Here is a 21,972-nt window from a genome sequence, read left to right on the forward strand (position 1 = left end):
ACCACTAAGCAGAACAAAAGCAGGTATTCATGTAGTCAGCCCCTAAAAGCTTAAGATACAGTTGAAGAGCTCCATATAGTACAAAGTCAATTACCTCATCTAAAAACCGTTATGCCATTACTCTGTAATGTGCCAATACCACATACTTTGGACCACACACACATACCTATGATGAGAACTTACATTTTATGTCATCTAGCAATCCTCAGACATTTTCAATTTGAAAAAGAAACATTTTCCCTCAAATTTCCAGTCCCTTAAAAAAGGTCCTTGTTATAAAAATCTGTAAGTGTTCTACTTTAAGAAATGGCATGCGTGTTCATAATTGATTTCTTTAAATGATCTGAATTTCTCCAAAGCATGGAGTAACAGCTCACTTTAAAGTAATTAATTCTCTATTCTCCATATGGTGAGAATGACTTTTCGTGACACGGAATTCCATATCCAGAGCGCTTCGACACAGCAGTGGCCACAGTCAGTGCTATCAAATATCAGGAAAGCAGTTCCCCAGTTACACTCCTTGCCCCTGTGCCTGCATGTGGTTAAATGCAGGATGTGAGCCTGTAAGTGGGAGAGATGATGTCACTGTGGAAAAATTCCATCAGGTTTACTTTTTCGCTCGGGGGCAATGTTCTGCTGATGCTTTGAAATTATGTAAATGAAAAATGTGTGAGTGTGTGAGTGTGTGTGTGTGTTCCTCCTTCTTCTAATCCAGAATTTAATGTTTTCATGCTTTCAGAATTTCAGTTCAACATGTTTTATTTTTAGTCCTATGCTTCGTATGCTTCTAACGCAACCATTATTTACACTACCCAACAACAGCTTACATTTTTAATTTTGAAAGGAAAGAACTGCTGAGTAGTTTTGAAGCAAGGTCCTTTATCAGCAGACTCCCATACATTTGTAGCCTCTGACGCTTGGTAAATGTCTAGGTTAGATGCTGCCACCCAGTCTTTCTCCTCTCCCCCTCACTCCGGAATGCGGGGATTCTTAGCAGACTACCGAGTGGGGATTGAGATGCCCTCCTGCACTGCCTCACTCATCAGAAGCGAGCTCTGATATGAAAAGATCAATAGAATGTGGGAAAATGGGGCACCTGGGTGGCTCAGGGGGTTAAAGCCTCTGCTTTCAGCTCAGGTCATGGTCTCAGGGTCCTGGGATCAAGTCCCACATCAGGATCTCTGCTCAGCAGGGATCCGGTTTCCTCTCTCTGCCTGCCTCTCTGCCTACTTGTGATCTGTCTCTGTCAAAGAAATAAATAAAATCTTACAAAAAAAAAAAAAAAAAGAATGTGGGAAAACGACCTCCTTTTACTCATGTAAGAGGGTGGACAACTACTAGTCTTTAACAGGTAAGGAGCCAAACATGATAATGGGTGATGATATTTTATTCTCTTGTAATTTGAGGGACATTCTATAACAATTCCGATTCTTTTCATTTGGGTCTTTATGCATAAACAGAAAACCATCTCAAACATGAGGGCTTTTCGCAAAGGTTAATTCTGTGCTTTGCACCTGGTTATAATCCATTTAGCTAGAATCTGTACACTTGTTCAAATAATTTTAAGTATGCAAATCCTGAGCCCACCTTCTTAGACAGTGGCTATCTCGGCCACTCACTGAAAGAGTTATCTACAAGGGACTGTGGCAATTCTTCTATGATTTACTGAGGATGACCAAATGAGAATAATTGAATTAAAATTTTGACTTTGTGATAATAAAAAAGGAAAAAGATGAAATAATAATGTATGGGTAGTAGGAATTAATATGCTGAAACCCACTTAAATCATTCCAACAGCCTCATAAATAAGCATAGTGGGCACTGAGATGTGTGCACAGCCATTGTATTTTATGAAGTAGGTATTATTATTTTTAATTGGTGTGCCTTTTGGTTTAGGAAGTAGATGACACACACTCAAAATAAAAAATTTTAAACAACTATGTTTATAAAAACTTTTCCATATACTACTGTATATTTTAAGTTCCGTTCTAAATTCAACCACATGATAAAATATTGCCTCTCTTTTACTTAACCTGTGACTGTTTAAAATTAATTTTTTTCAGATCATTTTGTGACTTTCATCTCCACGCCTATGTAATACCACATCCATCTTATTTCTCCCCAGTAGAGAGTAAATTCCTTGAGGAGACTTTGCATCCCTACCTTTCTTACCAACAAAACATATGCATATAAATATTCACAGTGAATAGCATCATCTCTTGTTCCTAATATATACTCATCAATCATCTTTCAAACTTTAAAATAACATATGTAAGAAAAGACTCAGTTGTCATAAAATATTTGTAGTTCATAATATTCTATATTAAAGGTTGTTGAAATGATGAACCTGCTATACTCCATGATCATTTTCATCTCCTTTTTGAGTTATCCCTTAGTTAATAAAGTAACACATTTTTGGAAAGCCAGTAGCAGCATTTATTGCTCCTTGTTCCTACACACTGGAATTCTCTGATTCCCTCCTGCAGTTTTATAGAAACTGTATTTTTTCCTTGGTTGTTAAAGAGTGTTTGGGTAGATGGCTAATTAGGGGCTCTGAGAAGAAACAATGGTTCTTATATTCCCATTTCACTCACCAACTATTTTATTGGACAAAAGGGGCAGTTATTGAGGAAAAGATGCAAAGAAAACACCCTCCACAGTGATTTCATCTTTACAACTCCTTCAGTAATTGAAAGACAAAACCCTTAATTATTGTAGTAAAACCTCGTTTCAAGTCCAAGGTATCTATTGAGAACTTATTCCACGAAAAGGCCTACAATTATCCTTTTTCTTAATTATCCATGATGAACAAATTCATAGAACCACTAGTTATCACTTACCCAGTTTTTATTTTATTGGAACCATGGTAAACACTATAAACAGGTCGTGAAAAATAATCCTCAAATGGAATGAAACATTTGGATATTAATATGCTCATTTTTGTCACCATTTTTACCTTTAGAGAACACTCTGAACTCAAGTAATAACATATCATGTGACTATATAATTACATTTACAATTGACTAAATGACCAACCTCCAGAATTCTCTTACTAATTTAGACCTCCATGGTTTATCACTTTGCCAATCTCTTGTCAGCACTTCAAACGTCCTCAGATTCTTTTTCTTTCCCTGAACCACCCCCAAATTCCATTTTCCTTATTACCTAAAAGTCAGCTTTGTTCTTTACGTTTGGAACATCCAAGACTTTTGAGTTAAGAAAAACCAGCACTGAGGGAGAAATTTCAAACTTGGTGAGAATAAAAGTCTTCATGATTCCTAATCAAGAATTGCTAAAATTCACTAACAACAGCATTCTGGATCTGAAAGTAAGTATCTACATTGGGCCATTCATTCATTCATCCAAAAACATATCTACTGAGCTCCCATACCCCTGATTTTATGATAGACTTATATACAAATAAAATATTAACCATGTTCTCGAAGATCTTAGCTTCTAGTAAAGGGATAAAAGCAAGCAAACTAAGTATAACAAAATGGTTCAGGTGCTCGGATAGATGGAGAAACCATCAAGATGGAGGCCAGTACTACCTACAAGGTATAATCACTGAAAACTTCACTACTCTTCCAAGATCCCTCATCCTTTTCCTGAGAAAATGATCTCTCTTTCTCATTTTATTCAGTCTTAGAACATGTCAGTCAAGGTGAGGCCATGACCTGGCCAGAGAGTCGGCTGTTAATCACACTAATCAGATTCCCTCTTGCTAAAATCTGAAACTTGAGAGAAATGATAAATGGATTTAATAGCTTCATGTTAATGAGCTCCACACAGACTAGGTATTACTCAGTGCTTATGTAGATTAAATCTGGCCTCTATAACAACTGGTAAGTTAGGTACTAGCATTACCTACATGTTACAAATGAGGAAATTAAGGCACAGAGAAATTAAGTAATTTTTCCAAGCTAATTAAAAGTTCAGTCATTATTTAAACCCAGGAAGTGCGGTTGTTGAGTCCACACGATGAACCACTCTGCTTTGCTAAGCTCTCTAAAGGTGTTCAAACGATTCATTCTGACAGTGGCACTCTGAAGGGACTCCCCAGGTATCTGTGTTTTATAACCTTGGGATTTGGTATAAATTCTTGGTCTTCCAAAGTTATTATTTTTTTTTATTTCTTTAGCATCAGAGAGTAAAGTTCAGGCATTGGGCATTAGAAAACTATGAGATATTTGGAATTGGTGTTAAGGCTGATACTGGAACAAAACCAAAATGGGAAACTAACATTCTTTTTTTGGAGAATAAGCTGTTTTTGTGGGCTTTTAAGCTTACACTATTTTGGCATCGTTTTTATGAAAACGAATACAAGATTATGAATATAAAATTAGATAAGGAATTAAGCATAATAAATAAATAAATAAATAAATAAACGGAATAAATAAAATAAATGAAATAAATAAAAGATGAGAAACACTAGAACCATTAAAAGTGCACAAAAGGAACATAATATTTTATGTTAATTTTAGTTAATTAACTACCTGACAGATCACTATTTTGCTTTTCTATATGGATTTTGGCTTTATACTTTCTGACTGCCTCTTCATAAAGAATAACTTAGAAATATTTTCATAGGGAGAATAGAAAGATAACCCAATCTTTCTTTTAGCATGATTAAGCCAAACAAATCTTTTTAATAGTTTAGGATATTCTCTTTCAGCCTTATAGCTCATCATTAATAAATACCATGAATTTTGAAATCTACGATAATTCTGTTACCTTATTTAGAGAAATCGATCAAGTTTCTTTTACATGTGAGCTTTTGGATGCAGAAGAATGTTCCACAGAATTGTTGTGATATAAAGAATTCAAATAACATGATTTGCATTTGGTGTTGGCTCCTGTCCTTTGCTTAATTCTTGTCCCCTGATCAGTTTCTGTTTCCAAATGAGAAGGGCTAAATTCTTATCTTGGGGGGAGGGGCAGGGATATGAAGAGGGGAGGAGAGGCTGGGACTCCCTCTCGGGAAATAGGGAAGGTACAGAGTAGATTCCGCTACCCCTGGTCTTCTCCTGGACCAGACTAAGAAAGGAGTATCAATTAACCTGGACATTCCTGGAACCAATGCTCTGTGCTTAAAATCTCAGCTAGCCATAGTCAGAGCTGATGATCTCCACATGGTACCACAATATTGCAGCCTGGACCAGGGGATTTAGATCTATCTAACAGCATAACTCCTCGCCAAGCCAGGAATTCCCGGCTGACTGGTTACACTGTCTCTACACATGTTTAAAATCTTGAGTGTCACTCAGTGTATTATGGCCGGGCTTTTCTCTATTTGTGTAATAGACTTTAAGGGTGTTGGTTTGAGGAGAGCAGGATGTAATTTTAGATTTGGCAGAATTAATGTACTTTAATTGTACTAACTAGAATTCAGTGTGTTAACACAGATAGCTACAGATGATCCTGTTAATAGTCTGCTAGATTTGTTAACACAAACGTAGATGCAAAGCTAGCGCACACTAAATGCCACTAAAAGGCCAGAAACCACTTGATAAAATATAGAGGAAGGAATTAAAACTTGGAAAAGAAATGTTGCATGCAATTGATAACGTGCACTTCACCTAAGCCTACTTTTTACAGGGTCCCTCGGCAGGGCCCAAAGAGGCTCTATTTTTTTTTTTTTTTTTAAACTAAGATATGGAGAACAGGTTGGTTAGGAATGTTCCAGAATTTCCTAATGTGACTTTTCACTCCAGAAAAAGGATGCTGGTGACAGGAGTTTTCTCTTGTTAATGTGAATGAGGATTCCAGGGTGGCGGGAATACATGGTTACCCTTAACATTCATAGGCAAGGTGGACATGGTTGCCAGAATCAAAGTAGGCTAATCAAATCTCTTAGAATAATCAGCCCCACAGGAGATCTGACTATGGTTTATTAATAGCTATAAATTGAAAGGCAACGGCCCAAGTTCTTGATTTGTATACTATAAACAGCCACAGCAACAAAAGGAGAGGAAAATCTTTCTGATCACCCTGTTCTTAGACTACAGCCGATTTATAGACCCAAGGCTCAATGAATGAAAGGAGTATAGATCTCAAGCTTTTCCTATAAAGCTTCCTTCTAATCTTTAAAGGGATCTAAATAGTTCGCTATGCATTAGGGAGAGGGAAGTGCCTTATGGAGATCGAGAGACAGATGGAGTTTTGACCTAAGCCTAAATTACACTGACTATTGTGCCTTTGTACATATAGAAGTTATTTTTATATTTTTCCCTGAATGAGTAATTGGCAAGAGTAATATCAGCAACTGCCGTAACTTTTATTCCTGAACATATGGGATAAAATATCACAACTCAGAAAATATCAGAGGTTCATGCTATCGTCAATGACCTCAACATTGCAAGAAAAGTGATTTCTATCACATCTCCATTCAGTTCAAGCCTATGGAGAAGATGGATAAGACGTGGGCAACAGCAGGGAAATTATAATGAAGTAACAGTTTCAGTCAGAGCTTCTGTTCCAGATGTGGTGTTTCCACTGAAGAATATGTATTAAAAAATATCCTAATGGTGCCTGTATGGCTCAGTAGGTGAAGCGCCTGACTCCTGATTGAGGCTTAAGTCATCATCTCTCCTAAGATCAAGCCCTATGCCAGGCTCCATGCTCAGCCTGTCGTCTACTTGAAATCCTCTTCCTCCCTCTGCCCCTACCCCTCCCCCTCCCCCTGCGTATGCATGCTGCATGCTTTCTCTCTCTCTCAAAATACATACATCAGACCTTGAAAAAAAAAAAGGATAAAGGAAAATATCCTACCACTTAACATGCATCTATTGGTCTGAAAAATGCAGTTTTCTTAATCCTAATAAATAGAAAATTCCAGAAGTTGTTTGCATATACTTGACAAAAATAACCCAAGTGTGTTACTATCCCGCTCAGGCTCTGCGACATAACCTATAGGAACATGTCAACATTACACAACACACTTTTCTGTTAGATCATGGTATTTTGCTGACTTGATGTTACAGAGCAGGAAAAGTGGGCACACCAGACAGCTTTATGGGTCCAGTAATAGGAACCCTGTAGGAGCACTGCCTTCATTGTAAAGGACACCATGCAATTGTTCCTAGCTTGCTATTGTCTGATGGAGATTGAATCTCCATCTTGGGACATGAGGGACCGTGGAACTTGAAATGTTCATTACAAAATTAGAACCAAATGATCAAATTTGCCACATTTTCAGTTGTGCCTAGCAATACACTATCATCTATAGAGCTCTTCTCTCACATTTGGCACTAGTTCAATTAGGCCTTAAGATCCAGGTAAATTCCATAAGTCCATCATTCACTCCCTATTATACTTACTTTTTCATCCTGCTGCTTTTGTGCTCCTTAGCACACACATAACAGCAACCCAGTCAAGCCCCATCTCAAGTCTCCTACAACTAGTTGATTATGGATAGAGAGAAAAAGTCAAACTCCTTTTCATATCATTCTATATGATACATCAACATTTACTGTTATGTATTAAAACCCTCCTTAGGCATAACTTTGTAAGACGGACAGAAGAGAAACACTCCCCATGAGGAAAAAAAAAAAAAAAAGATTTTCCCAGTGGTCAAGAACTTAGAGAAATGGTGACAGGGGAATTAATTTTATACTGGGAAATACTTTACTTTTATATATTTAAAACTTGAAGATATCTGTACTTTTTAAATCCTGAAGGATTGGACGTTATTACTAACTTTTCTTTTTTTTTTCTTTTCCTCTCAGTCCCAGGCAGCAAAATAACCCATAAAAAATCATTTATTTCCACATCATTACACCTGTATTCTCTCCATTTATTATGACTCACTCTGTTGGCTTAGTCCTAACATTATATTTGCATTTAAAAACTATAAATTTCTTAAGGAATACACAATTATTTTAGTTGCATAGCCAGATACAGATGACTCTAATCACAGTTGAGATTTTCTTTTCAAGAAAAACCTTTTATCCTTTCTACCACACTTTCTTGTTCTGTCAGAGGTATCAGCAGTAAACACACATTTCTGGATTTCTCTGAAATCAATCTTGATAAGATGTTCTCTAAACAAAACGTGTTATTGATTTCTGAGGGGAAAAACTCTAATCTCTATGTTTTATTTAATTCCTGGATGGTAAAATATCCTGAGGTAGCATTATCTTGCAGCTCAGAGAACTAGATATTCTTGATGGGCAAATGTCCTATGGACATTCTATCTGACTAGGGTGTTCTTTCCCCAAACAAGGACTGGATTCTACATTTAGATGGTGAATGTTCAGTTCCTTCCTTAGAGCATAATGTAGCATTCTACTAGGTAACAGAACTTCTTTTTTGGCTTTTCCCTTCATGTGCTTCAAAACTGATCTAACCACCCAGGGCTCTTTGAACTCAAAGGAAGCTCTGAACCCAGGGAAACTCTGATGTCTGGGGCAGGGACTCTCAAGATAAATGAGACAAACAGAAAGGAATGTTAGGAGAAAAATAGAGTTGAACCCTTTGAATGTCGTGCACCACGTTGATGCCCCCATCCTTGAGAGTATCTTGTACACAAATCAGCAAGTCATGACTGGTAGAAAAAGAAGAGAGTAAATAGTAACAAGGGGTTCACAGAGTGGAATTCTGTCTGGACCAGGAAGTGAAAGGTCATACATCAATGTAACGATTATTCTGTTTTGACTGGAGATGCCAACATTGAGTCAGGTGACTAAGGGTCAAAAAGCAAAAAATCTAACCTTGGATTTATCACTTATTTTGGTTTTCCCACCCCAATAGGATATCGGAAAGATTAGTTTGGGTTAGCTTTTTGCCTGTTAAGGTCCTGAGCTCCAGGAATATTAACATTTGTAGTTAGAGTGAATTGATCATATTATGGGACATTTAAACTAATCAAAATCAGATTATACATTAAACTGCTGTACACTAGGCTCAAAAGCATATATCTAACTATTGCCTAATTCCTTGAAAATTCTGCATTGTTTCCATGTAAAGTGAAAAAATACATAGGTTAGGATTAACTACTAATAGCTAAAAACATAGAGAGTCTATTTCTATTATCTGTTGAAACCTAGAAAAAAAGAATCACAGGATATCATCTATTTTCATTCACAGCATTTTATCAAGCCATAATAAGATATGACTCATGGATTTATAACTAAAATATTAAATACATAAACTGTCTAACGTCTTTATTAAATACACTTGCAAATATTAGGAGTGTTCAAGTCACTCTTAACATGGACATACTTCACACATACCAGGCATAACTTCCTTGATCAAATGTGTTTACACAGCTGTAAATTCTCCAAATTAAAGATCAATCAGGAAGAGTAAAAATATTACTGTGAGAACAAGTGGATGAAATGTAAGTGCTAGGAGAAAATTACAAAGGGCTTCCTGTGATATGACTTCTTTAGGTGGGATCAAGTTTGTGGTTGATTTTCTTTTTTTTTTTTTAAGATTTGATTTATTTATTTGACAGAGGAATAAGAGCAGAAGTAGGCAGAGAGGCACGTAGAGGGAGAGGGAGAAGCAGACTCTCCGCCCAGCACGGAGCCTGGTGTGGGACTCGATCCCAGGACCCAGGGATCATGACCCAAGCCGAAGGCAGCCGCCAAACCAACTGAGCCACCCAGGCACCCCATAGTTGATTTTCTTTTCTTTTCTTTTCTTTTCTTTTCTTTTCTTTTCTTTTCTTTTCTTTTTTTATTTAACAAACAGAGATCACTAGTGGGCAGACAGATAGGCAGAGAGAGAGGAAGAGAAGCAGGCTCCCTGCTGAGCAGAGAGCCCAACGTGGAGCTCGATCCCAGGACCCCGAGATCATAACCTGAGCTGAAGGGAGAAGCTTAAACCACTGAGCCACCCAGGTGCCCCCATAGTTGATTTTCTTAATAGTAATTCTGTTTTAACATCTCCCTAACTGTAACAGTTTCTCTAATTCATCGAAGGTATTGACCAAGTTATCTGTCTCTACCACTATTGTTCCTAGATTTTAAAATGCCCAGCTGGACAATAATTACCTACATGCCTGTGTGTGCGCACGCGCGCGCGCACACACACACACACACACACACACACACCATACTGTAGCCTACAGGTTATTTATACCTGTTTGAAATTTGAAAGCCTCCTTTTTTTCTATTGGAAATGTTCAATGTACACCTAACTATCTGGGTTTTAGCGAATTTATTCTTGTTTAAAAGTTCAATTTAATAATAGCAAAATGTGCAATTTCATATAATGTCTATTCCTGCTTTAGACGAAAGATGGATTGAAGACAAAATTATATTGGACTTATGAAAATTTTTGTGTCAAACCTGAATGGATTGACAAAACTATATTTATGACCCATAATAGCTGTGAAGTATTAGCCATTTGGCTTCTCATCTATTGAAAATTTCTCATAAAATGTAAAAAAGAAAAACCAGTCTTCTTTGAATTTTTTTCATATAGTAAGACACATGCTATTTTGATTTAAGCTGCATATTGTTGGAAGTAAGTTGTGAAATATATAATTCTGCCAAGGACACAGGAGGTAATTCAGTCAAGAGTAATTGTGTCAACTTCTAACTCAGATTAAATTTGATTTTTTGAGCACTGAAAGTGAGGTCATAAAGAGTGTAGAACAAATCTACACTTGTTCAATTACCACAGTTGAGTTTTTATACTAAAATATATTTATCATAATCAGAATAAATTTAAACGTTATATTTAATTAAACAAATGGCTTAGGGTCAAGGAAGTATTTTGAGTTTAATAAAACTTTGCTGCATTTTTACTCACTTTGAAAGGAAAGCTTAAATTGTTTCTTTTTATGTTTTATAGTTTTATTATTAAAATGATATAATTTGAAATGAATGTTTCAAAGGAAAAACAGCTATCAAAATCTTGATCTATAACTATTCTCAATATTACATATTATCATACAGAGATTTAGGGCAAAGTTTCAACCTATTTGTATATATCATGTTAACTTTGAACATTCGCAAAGTACCTAACTTTTTCTTCTAGTTTCGTCTAGCAAATCAAAAATTCTCATCAGGAGCTCTTAAATCTTTCACATTGGGAAGGGAAATAATATGTATCTAGAGTCTTTTTCATGCAATGCTTTCTGGAAAGTATATATGCAAAATCATTACTCCTACTTTATGGGCACGGAAATTAAGGATAAATGTGTCTAATTAGTAAATAACACAACTGGAACCCAAGCAAAATGTGCTCAAGACACCTAAGCATTTGAATTACAGACTAATGCTTTGGGGGGTTGGCTTGCTCTTGACAGTTTTAGGATTACAATTCTATTTGGGGATCTCAGCTTCTATGTGTTGGGGGGAGTTATTTGTTTGCTTGTTTTTAGGATTTGATTTATTTATGTGACAGAGAGGGAGTGAGCACAAACAGGGGGAGGAGCAAGCAGAGGGAGAGGGAGGAGCAGACTTCCTGCTGAGCAGAGAGCCTGACATGGGGCTCCATCCCAGGACCCTGGGATTATGACCTGAGACAAAGGCAGATGCTTAACTGACTGAGCCACCCCGGGGCCCCTCAGCCTCTGTTTTATCAAGCAAAATCTTGCAAAACAAAACCAGAAAACCTTACACTAGCCTTTGTAGAGTTGTTTATTCTCTGTTACTATGAAGGATTTAAGACCTTAACTGAGGCAATGGTCTCTATTTTTTTTTTTAAGATTTGATTTATTTATTTGACAGACAGAGATCACAAGTAGGCAGAGAGGCAGGCAGAGAGAGAGAGAGAGAGAGAGGAGGAAGCAGGCTTCCCGCTAAGCAGATAGCTCGATGTGGGTCTCGATCCCAGGACCCTGGGATCATGACCTGAGCCGAAGGCAAAGGCTTTAACCCACTAAGCCCACCCAGGCACCCCAGTGGTCACTATTCTTAACAATAAGCAAATCAAATGGAAGTTTTAGGACCAATGTAAATTAACATAATGCTCTCCAAAGAATCTGGGCCCAGCAATTTTATCCCTTTACGAATAATTTCACAGTGAACCTTCTATATACATTGTCCTCCTCTTCGGTGTTATTTCCTCCTTGGTAAGTTGAAGTAGAGGCCAGTTTCTTTCTTTCTACTTTTTTTTTTCCTAGATTTTTAAAATTTATTTATTTTCCAGAGAGGGAGAGAGAACACAAGCAGTGGAAGCAGCATGTTTTCACTCTTTTTTATTTTTACTTTTTCTTTTTTACTCATTAACTCAGTTCATTCATTTCAATTTTCTTGTTCGTTTTATTTAAAGCTGTTTTCAACATTATTTTAACCTGATTTTTTTCTTACCTTTTTCCTTCTCTATCAAAACTTAGGAAAAGTGTCAACTATCTCTTTCCTTCAAAAAGTGTCAAGCACCATACTGTCATTATGTGCTTATAATAATCATGAAAGAATATATGGGACTATTTGCGTGGCTCAGTCAGTTAAGGGTCCACACTTGATTCAGACTCAGGTCATGATCTCAGCGTCCTGGGACTGAGCCCCAGCTTGGTCTCTGAACTCAGTAGGGAGTCTGGTTGAGATTCTTTCCCTCTCTCTCTGTCTGTCACTGCCCTCTTCCAGCCCAGAGCGAATGTGCACAGCACATGCTCGCTCTCTCTCTCTCTCTCTGTATCTCTCTTTCGTTCCTCTTAAATAAATTTTTAAAAAGAAAGAAAAAAAGAATATATGCAGAAAAGAAATCTGAGCACTCAAAAAAAAAAAAAAAACTGTCCAAAGGACTTAGTTCAATGCTACAACTTATTTAAAACAAAAAAATTATACACTGTAGACACTTTATTCTAATAAACTGCCATAAGGATCTATTTGGAAACAAAGATTTATTTAGTAAACCATTCCTGGCCAGATTTTTTTTTCATCTCCTGATGACATAAATATTTCTGTGCTAAATTTGTAATCAATACATCAGACTAAACCAGTTTATACACAGTCCTTGTTTTGTATCAATACCATCAATTTCCATAACCTTCTAGTTAATTAGACTTACTGAAAGGATTATGTAATTTACGTAATCAGAGTACAAATAATATGTTGTCTAATTAAAATGCACCCCCTGTGTTTTGTTAACAGACATATTAATACGCCCATTGACAACAAAATACTAAAATTAAAATCTGTTCATTTCATAAATGAAATCCACTCCCTGAATGATTTTTGCCTGGGGATCTTTTACCTTTGGAGGCTTGTTAGCATCCATGCCCTCTCTGAATTTCTCCTGAACAGTTTCTGCAAGTTGACAGAGCAAGGCACCATTATCCAATTTTTCCATAAAAGTTTCTGCTGTAATCTCCTTCCCTGCAGTAACAAAGAGAAGCATTATAGAAACACAATCATTCCCCAGTGCAAATGTGACATTCCTGCCAGCATATTTGACACAGTTTTTATCACCAAAATTTCTATTTCAGTTCAGTTACAAATATTTAGGATGGGAACCCAAGGAAAAAAATGGTTTCTTTGGAATTTTATGCTTTCCTTTGGCAGCAAGAATCTCAACATTTTATATTTTCATAACATAATTTCAACTGCATTAAAGTTTTATTTCATGGTAAAAGTGGCAAAATGATATCTACGTGAGAGTCCCAGCACTTGGCAATCAAGAGGACTAAAAAACAACCAGTCAATGAAACCCAGACAGTTTTGTCAATGATTGTACAATTTGACCTCTGATATTCATTTGGTTCTCATCCTCAATAGCCCGTTCAGTTACTCTGGGCAGCAAGGCAAAGACAAAAGCAGAACAGGCATTCTGTGTTTTGCTTATGTCTTTGGTTATAAGACACCAAAGCTCTCTTCTCTTTAATTTGAAATAGAGGAAGGTACATCAAAATTCAGCCACCACTGGCAACTGCACTAGCATGGCCAATGCATAAACCGCACTTCTAAGTTCTATTGAGTTTGTTTCCCTGATTAAGATATTACAGGTAGGTTCCTCAAAATATTGTAAATAGAACTACCCTATGACCCAGCAATTGCACTACTGGGTATTTACCCCAAAGATACAAACATAGTGATCCAAAGGGGCACGTGCACCCGAATGTTTATAGCAGCAATGTCTACAATAGCCAAACTATGGAAAGAACCTAGATGTCCATCAACAGATGAATGGATCAAGAAGATGTGGTATATATACACAATGGAATACTATGCAGCCATCAAAAGAAATGAAATCTTGTCATTTGCGACGACATGGATGGAACTAGAGGGTATCATGCTTAGCGAAATAAGTCAATCGGAGAAAGACAACTATCATATCATCTCCCTGATATGAGGAAGTGGAGATGCAACATGGGGGATTAAGGGGGTAGGAAAAGAATAAATGAAAGAAGATGAGATTGGGAGGGAGACAAACCATAAGTGACTCTTTTTTTTTTTTTTTAAGATTTTATTTATTTATTTAACAGACAGAGATCACAAGCAGGCAGAGAGGCAGGTAGAGAGAGAGAGACAGGAGGAAGCAGGCTCCCCATGGAGCAGAGAGCCCGATGCGGGGCTCGATCCCAGGACTCTGGGATCATGACCCGAGCCGAAGGCAGAGGCTTTAACCCACTGAGCCACCCAGGCGCCCCTCATAAGTGACTCTTAATCTCACAAAACAAACTGAGGGTTTCTGGGGGGAGGGGGGTTGGGAGAAGGGGGTTGGGTTATGGACATTGGGGAGGGTATGTGCTTTGGTGAGTGCTGTGAAGTGTATAAACCTGGCGATTCACAGACCTGTACCCCTGGGGATAAAAATATATTATATGTTTATAAAAAATAAAAAATTTTAAAAAAAGATATTACAGGTAAAACCAATACAAGAGATAAACTCTCAAAGAAAGTCTACCTCTCTTACCATTCGTCTTCTTACTACCATCTTTGAACTATGGATTATCAGCTTCATCTCTGCTCTTCTCTCTTCTCCAAACCACTCAGCTTCTACTACTGCTCATTTGAACATTAGTCACAATTGTCTATCCCTGACATTTAACCAGTTAAAGGTTGTCTTCTTTCTTATATTCTCCCAAAACATATTTTGTTTCTCTTTTTTTCCCTTTAATTTTATAATGGCTTTATTGTGATATAATTCACCTGCCTTACAATTCACCCATTTGAAGTGTATAATTCAGTGGCTTTTAGTAGATTTGGAGTTGTGCAGTCATCACCACAAACAATTTCTGGACATTTTTATCAGCCCCAAAAGAAACCCTCTACCCTATACCTGTCACTCCTGATTCCTTTTTTCCATCAGCCTTATAAACAAACTAATTTTTTTCTTATATGCTTCTTAAATTCATTTCCTCCAAAGTTCTCTCCTTTTCCTGGTACTCTAATTTTCTAAGTTTTGGCATATTTTATTTTCCTGGCTTAATTTCCTATAACATATTAGTCACAAGTCCTGTAGATTCATGATTCTTTCTGTTTCTGGTACCATAATCTTAATAAAAATTTTCATGATTTGATACCTAAACCTCTAACAACAAAAACAATGGCTCTTCACTGTACCCTCAACTTCTCTCTCCAATACACATCATACTCATGGCTAAAATTATGATTGCTAAACACCAGCCTCATTGGGTCATTATTCTTCTTCATTGCATAGTCCCTAGTCTTCTCTGCCACCCAAAATATGAAATATAACCACTTGAACGTATCAAAAGACTGACCCTTATGCTTCTAATTCACCTTTCTAATTTAACATCCTTATACTCACCCCTGATTCTTGGTCTGCACCCTGGCTTCAGAGTTCCTCCAGCAAGACTTCCCAATCCTACTGCCGTGCCTTTCTTCCTGGCATGGCACTTGCCTATTATGTCTTCCTCCCTTGTATCTACCTGACCAAGTTCTCTCTTTCCTTTAATCAGAAATCCAGAAAGAGGTTTTCCTAGTGGATACTGATCTCTTTTCTATGTGGTCGCACCCAAGGTCATCACTCATTTTGGCAACTTATCAAACCTCTTCTATTGCTAGTAATATGTTTTGTGTAAAGTTTTGTCTTCCTCAAACCTCCTTGGGACATATTGTGTCTGTGTGTCTGTGTGTATCTGTGTGTTCCTACAGACTTAAGTATGTTGTTATCTTGGTAGGCACCTAGAAATTGTGTTCAGTGAGCATGTAAAGTTACAAATGAAGAAATAAACTACTGGAAAACTTTGAGAAAATGTTGGGTACTATTTTTGGAAAAAGCAGTTAAGTTCAAGCAAAGAAAAAAAGTTTTAGACAGAGAATCTCATAGGATTAGCTTTTATCTTAAGAAAAAAATGCATGCAGCTCAAACCCATGAACGTTTAAGTATAATCCAACTGGAAAACAGATAAACTATTGGCTTAAAGTTCAACTTACAATACGTAATATATTTGGATTTCAAGAAATATCTGTTTGAAATTTTTTTTGACCGTTTTGGGGGGAAGGGCAGGTAAAGAAGGAAAGAAAATTACCTTTTTAAAAATGTTCTTTTTCCCCCACTGGATACTTCGCATTTGAGCCCCCAGTTAAGATAATGACTTCTGCAGGTGGTAAAACATAGTAGCTCTAACTACTCACCACAGAGGTAGCCTATACAAAACTACTATTATTTTTTTTTTTTTAGATTTTATTTATTTGACATACAGAGATCACAAGTAGAGAGGCAGAGAGAGAGGAGGAAGCAGGCTCCCTGCTGAGCAGAGAGCCCGATGCGGGACTCGATCCCAGGACCCTGAAATCATGACCTGAGCCGAAGGCAGCGGCTTAACCCACTGAGCCACCCAGGCGCCCTACTATTATTTTTAAATTGTGTACAGCACAACTTAATTCAGGAATGAAAATAATATTTTCAGGATACAAAAAGTCAGCACAACAAAATTTGTATTATGCATTCACCATATTGGCCTGCATTCCCTAGTAAGAAAGTTATTTTGGAAATAAGTATGAAAAGTAAATATTGGAAATACTTTCAAAATTACCAATTAGATTTCAAGGTAAGAAAGGTAGATTTTACTTCAAATTGCTGAATGATTCCTTTATAAATTACTTATAAAATTCTCTATATTTGAAAAAGACCTTAGGTATTTGTATTCCATAATGTTCCATGGCAATTTAAAGATTCTATTCATAATGTTAAGTGACAAGATGATTACAATGAATTTGAAAGAACTTGTAAAGTATAAAAAGAAAAATGCCTTTCATTAAAAAGTTATTAGCAATTTACCAAAAGGTATGATTTTTGCTTTTTGCATTATACCTGACAATTTTTAGTTATTCTGATTTTTATGACTACTTGAAGAATTCACATTAAACATCTGTATCTAATGAAACATATATTAGGAGTCAGCTTTCAATTCTGTATATTTTATAGCTACAAAAGGTGGATTTTTTTTGCTAAAACAGACAGTGTTACATTAGAGTTGAAACATACTGACTCAAATGAAGGGAAAATGCAAGATGGAGAATGTTTTTTAACCTTCATATGTAACATATTTTCCATCCAAAGAATCATAAATTATTTTAAACATACTTTATAATTGTAAGAGATCAGTATAATTTTTATATAGAATTATATATTCTCACTCTTATTACATTAATATTACCAAAATTTTTTTTAAACATTACATAAAGTTAACTCAATTTAACCATGACAAGTCCATTAGAGCAAGTTATATGAAGCACTAATTACAATTTCTTGAGTAAACATTATAAAAAGCTAAATATCTCTGTTAGGCAAAACCAGATCTTCTTTAATCAGAATTATGTAGCTCTTTGGACACATTAGATTAAAACCACTAGATGCAGTAGGATTCTAGAATTGTAGGACCACTTCTTCCCTAGCTCTGTCCTTCCATGTTATTGGTATGTTTCAGAAAACATAGGGCAACGACTAGACACAATTAAGTAATCATAGAGTACCAACTGACCCACACTGGAGTGTAAAGACTATTAACTTGAAGGTTAATCTAAAATAGCCTAGTCTAAGGGTGCTGGGGTGGCTCAGTTGGTTGAGCCTCTGACTCTTGATCTCAGCATAGGTCTTGATCTCAGGGTCGTGAGTTCAAGTCCTGTGCTGGGTTCCATGCTGGGCATGGAGCCTACTTAAAAAAAAAAAAAAAATCGCCCAGTCTAGTAGTAATATCTTTACTTCTTGAGTTCATAATTGTGGACTTTCATCTTCATATCACCAATTTAGTCACGATTGACAGCTTGCCAATAGACAAAGATCAGGGAATTTGGTTAAAGATTGTGGTTAGTCACTTTCTCATAAAATGTTGGGGCCCAATCATATGAAACAAAGATCTGCCTGAAATTTTTTGTCAAGTAACTAAATCAGCACACATGCTTATACACATCATTCCTCCCAGAAGTATGCACTTGCCATAATTTCCATAATGATTAAGTATCAATCAGTAGTGTTTTAGACTGCATCCACCTGGAAAAAGAATTCTTCTTATCTTCTACTTTGCTGAGAAAGAAAGTTTTCCTCCCAGTAAGTTAGAAGTACTAAACAGGTTCCTAAAGGTACAGTAACATCTAATAATGCTGTTTAACATTCGAGGTTTAACTGTATGCCAGGAGCTTTACATATATTCATGTTTTTAATCTCCTCACCAAAATCTGTGAAGTGGGTGCCATTATGGTACCCATTATACAGATGATGAAACTGAGGTATTAGATTAAGTAATTTGTTTAAAATTACTCAGTAAATCTGGATCTTTAAAGCATGATATCTAGGTTTAGAGCCTAATGCTCTTAGCCACTATGCTTGGCTACTTAAACAAATACTTGCTAAATACACCAATGACTGTTTTCTATGATAAAGTAGTCTCCCTAATTCTGTGGTCTTTTTCTTTGTAGAACTCCAACGAAACCTTTCTGAAACAACAACAAAAACCACTTGGGGATAAAGATACTGTTGCTAAAGACTGAAGAGCAGTCCACTGTGTACATCAGAGAATGGCTGAAGAAGTCATTCAGGATACTTTGATGGGAGTCCTGATTCCCTGCAGAAGAAAACTGGTGCATATTATCTCTTAAGCTGATGCAGACAGGACCCAACTCTACTGCAGACTCAAGTGCCCTTCTCGATCCCAGTATATTTCTCTAATTGGAGAACTCAAAGCAACTCATCTGCTGTCTTAACTTAGATTATTCAGGGTTTTGAAGATAGGGAGATAGAAAATAATTCATTATATCCAGAAGCCCTAGATCAATACCTGCTCTCTCCTGATTCAAAGTATCTATCTGGCATTAATGTCAAGAAAAGACAAAGCTGTTTCTGTTGGAAGAGTTGGGTTAAAAAAAAAAAAAAGGAATTATCATCTCTGAAAGGTGTCAATTTGTGAACATAAATTTGATGCTTTAAACTTTTGAACTAGCATAAGATACCATCATTCCTAAGGAATTTTTATTGTCTATATCAATTTTTATCATCTATATCTATATTGTCTATATTGAGAATTCGGTTGGCTAAGGATCTGGTAAATGGCTTTAGGAAAAAGAAGTAAGAAAAGTTGTTCTGAACTTATTAGAAAGCAGTTGCATTGGACAGCAGCAACTCCAGTAAACAGGCGCTTAACTGGTTAATGTTGAAATATGATTAATTTAAAAAAAAACAGAAATTTTTGAAATACTATTTATTGATTATATTAAGCATATCACAAATGGATTTTCTTTTCTGTGCATATGGAAAAGTCAGACAAAGGGTAAATCACCATAATATCAATTACCATGTTGCATTTCTAAATTTAAGTGAAATCAATTGAACATTAAGTAATTTGTAATATATTTTATGATTTACTCAAAGTCCATATATCCAAATTCATATATACTTACATTCTAAACATCTATAATCTTTAAAAACAATGTCAATTCCTTTGATGCTTAGTAACTAAAATCTTTTCTCAAAAATATATTGCCATATGGTTCACATAGTGTTATTCAGCAAATACTAATTGAAAATAAAGGTAGACCATTATTTTCAAATGTTAAAGAAACAACAGGTGAAATAAACAATTTGAGATCATTTACATTAGTATATTCATTTCAAAGTCAAGTCAACAACAATCTTCAATACTCCATCAGTAACCATGAAGTTCATAATGTGTCTCATGATGGACTATATAATCTGGGACTGTTAATTTAAGAACATGCCATTTTTTCAAAATAACAATTAAATGTCTCCCCAAGACTTATTTGTATAATCATTTGATACTCAAATATGTCCTAAGGACACAGTTAAATAATAAATGGGCAATAGCCTTCATGAACAAAAATAACAAAACAGAAGACTGAAAATAAAGTAGAAATGTACACATTTAATGTAGCAGGGGACAATGGCCAGAGAAATGTTTCTTAGGTAGCAATAAAGGGGTCTTTGGGATTCATTTGTTGTCTTTTCTGAAAGTTGGTCATAAAATGCACCATGGTTCTAGCCACCAGAAAACGTACTTGGACTAGAAAGACTATTTTCAACAAGATTAGTAGATATCTCCAAGGATATGTGAGTAGACAGTAAACATTATGTGATGATCTTCTCATGAATCAAGTATGTATGTTATTTCATAGACAAATCCCAACTATCATAACTATTTATTCATCTTAACTAGTTAATTTATCACAACATAGCTGGAATTTAATATTCTAATATATGAATTTTAATTTAAAAAATTGCCATTGTTGCCTTAATTCTATACCTAAGAATGTAAAATGGTGTTTATTATTGTTACTGATTAAACATATAGCACCTGAAAATTATGTATTATACCTCCATATATGGCATGAATGTGAATATTGGTCTATGAACTAATGAAATAATTTCTTCTCTATCAAACATTTTTATCTATCAAAAAAATCTGAATACACATTGAGTGTTCCTTAAGAAACTACATCTTCCAGTTGACATTTTATGTATAGGACCAGAAATACATGAATTTAGAAAACCATTAATACTCCTTTTAAAAGACATAAAAGGAAAAAAGTTATATTCCAATCAAGTATTACTAAAAAGAGACAGAAAGCCATTCCACAAGTAGGTCCACATCATTACCTAATTAAAAGCTTTAATTTAGTATATAAATTTCTACTATCCAAAAAATGCAGATACTTTACATAGAGACAGTATCAACATTGAAACTATTTTCAAAACATCTCTAACTTTCAAGTAGATGAAAAACAAGACTTGAAAGAGAGCTACACAATGTACATTTGCAAATATTTAAAGTGATAAAATGGTCAATAATAAATAATTTAAAAATTTATTTTCATGGTTCCATTTCTAAATTATATGTATTCTAAAAGTATCTATTATGTATAATAAAAATATCTACTCTCATAACCATACATTTTTTTCTTCCCTTCCTTATTTTCACCATTCTAGTACATAGTGTATTTTCTTAACTCCCTATGTTTTACCACTTTAAAATAATCTCAAGTTATTGGTCTACTTTCTAAGTTACCATGAGGATATTCACTTGAAAGCTATTATCTATCTACTTTTATGAATTTAAGTCAATGCAAGGTTGTACTTGACTATATCTTGAAGATTCCTTTTCTGAGAAAAATTCACAAGCCATCAGTTGCATTTTTGTCACCAACTACCAGCATCAAAAAAAAAATTATTCTTCTTACTCTTTAAAAGAAAGAGTATTCACTTATGTAAATTACTTGCTCCTTGTTTATGCATATTGATGATCTCAAACTGGGTCTGAAGAGATGGATTTCTTGGAAACCTAAACTTTTGGAACTGGAAAGGACATTAGAGATCATCCACTCCAAGTCCTTCATTTTATGTTTGAGGACACAGAGCCCAAAAAAGATAGCTGAGTGACTCTGGGCAAATTTCCTACTGAGTGGCAAAGCCAGAATCAGAAGCCAGGTCTCCTGACACCCAGTTAGGAGCCAGGTCTCCTGGCTTTTGGTCCAAGGATCTTTCCATTACACACACACACTGACTCTCTATTCTTTGAGGATGTCCTGGGCTGCTTACCCTGATCAAACTGCTCTGTAAATGATCACATTCACCAACTGAAATGCCTTTGATGACAAG

At 35.8% G+C, this 21,972-nt stretch overlaps 1 protein-coding gene across 3 annotated transcripts in view; it reads right to left on the reverse strand.

Annotated features, from left to right (window-relative positions):
- Positions 1 to 21,972, reverse strand: part of GAS2 (growth arrest specific 2) — a 125,607-nt gene that overhangs the window by 91,028 nt on the left and 12,607 nt on the right. For all 3 annotated transcript variants that reach the window (XM_045066122.1, XM_045066121.1, XM_004752159.3), the window contains exon 3: positions 13,153 to 13,274. In XM_045066122.1, the coding sequence (XP_044922057.1) occupies positions 13,153 to 13,274 (122 nt within the window). The remainder of the gene's footprint in view (positions 1 to 13,152; positions 13,275 to 21,972) is intronic.

The sequence above is a fragment of the Mustela putorius genome, unplaced genomic scaffold (assembly GCF_011764305.1).
Source record: "Mustela putorius furo isolate JIRA1106 unplaced genomic scaffold, ASM1176430v1.1 tig00003859_pilon_pilon_pilon, whole genome shotgun sequence".
Classification (NCBI taxonomy): domain Eukaryota; kingdom Metazoa; phylum Chordata; class Mammalia; order Carnivora; family Mustelidae; genus Mustela; species Mustela putorius.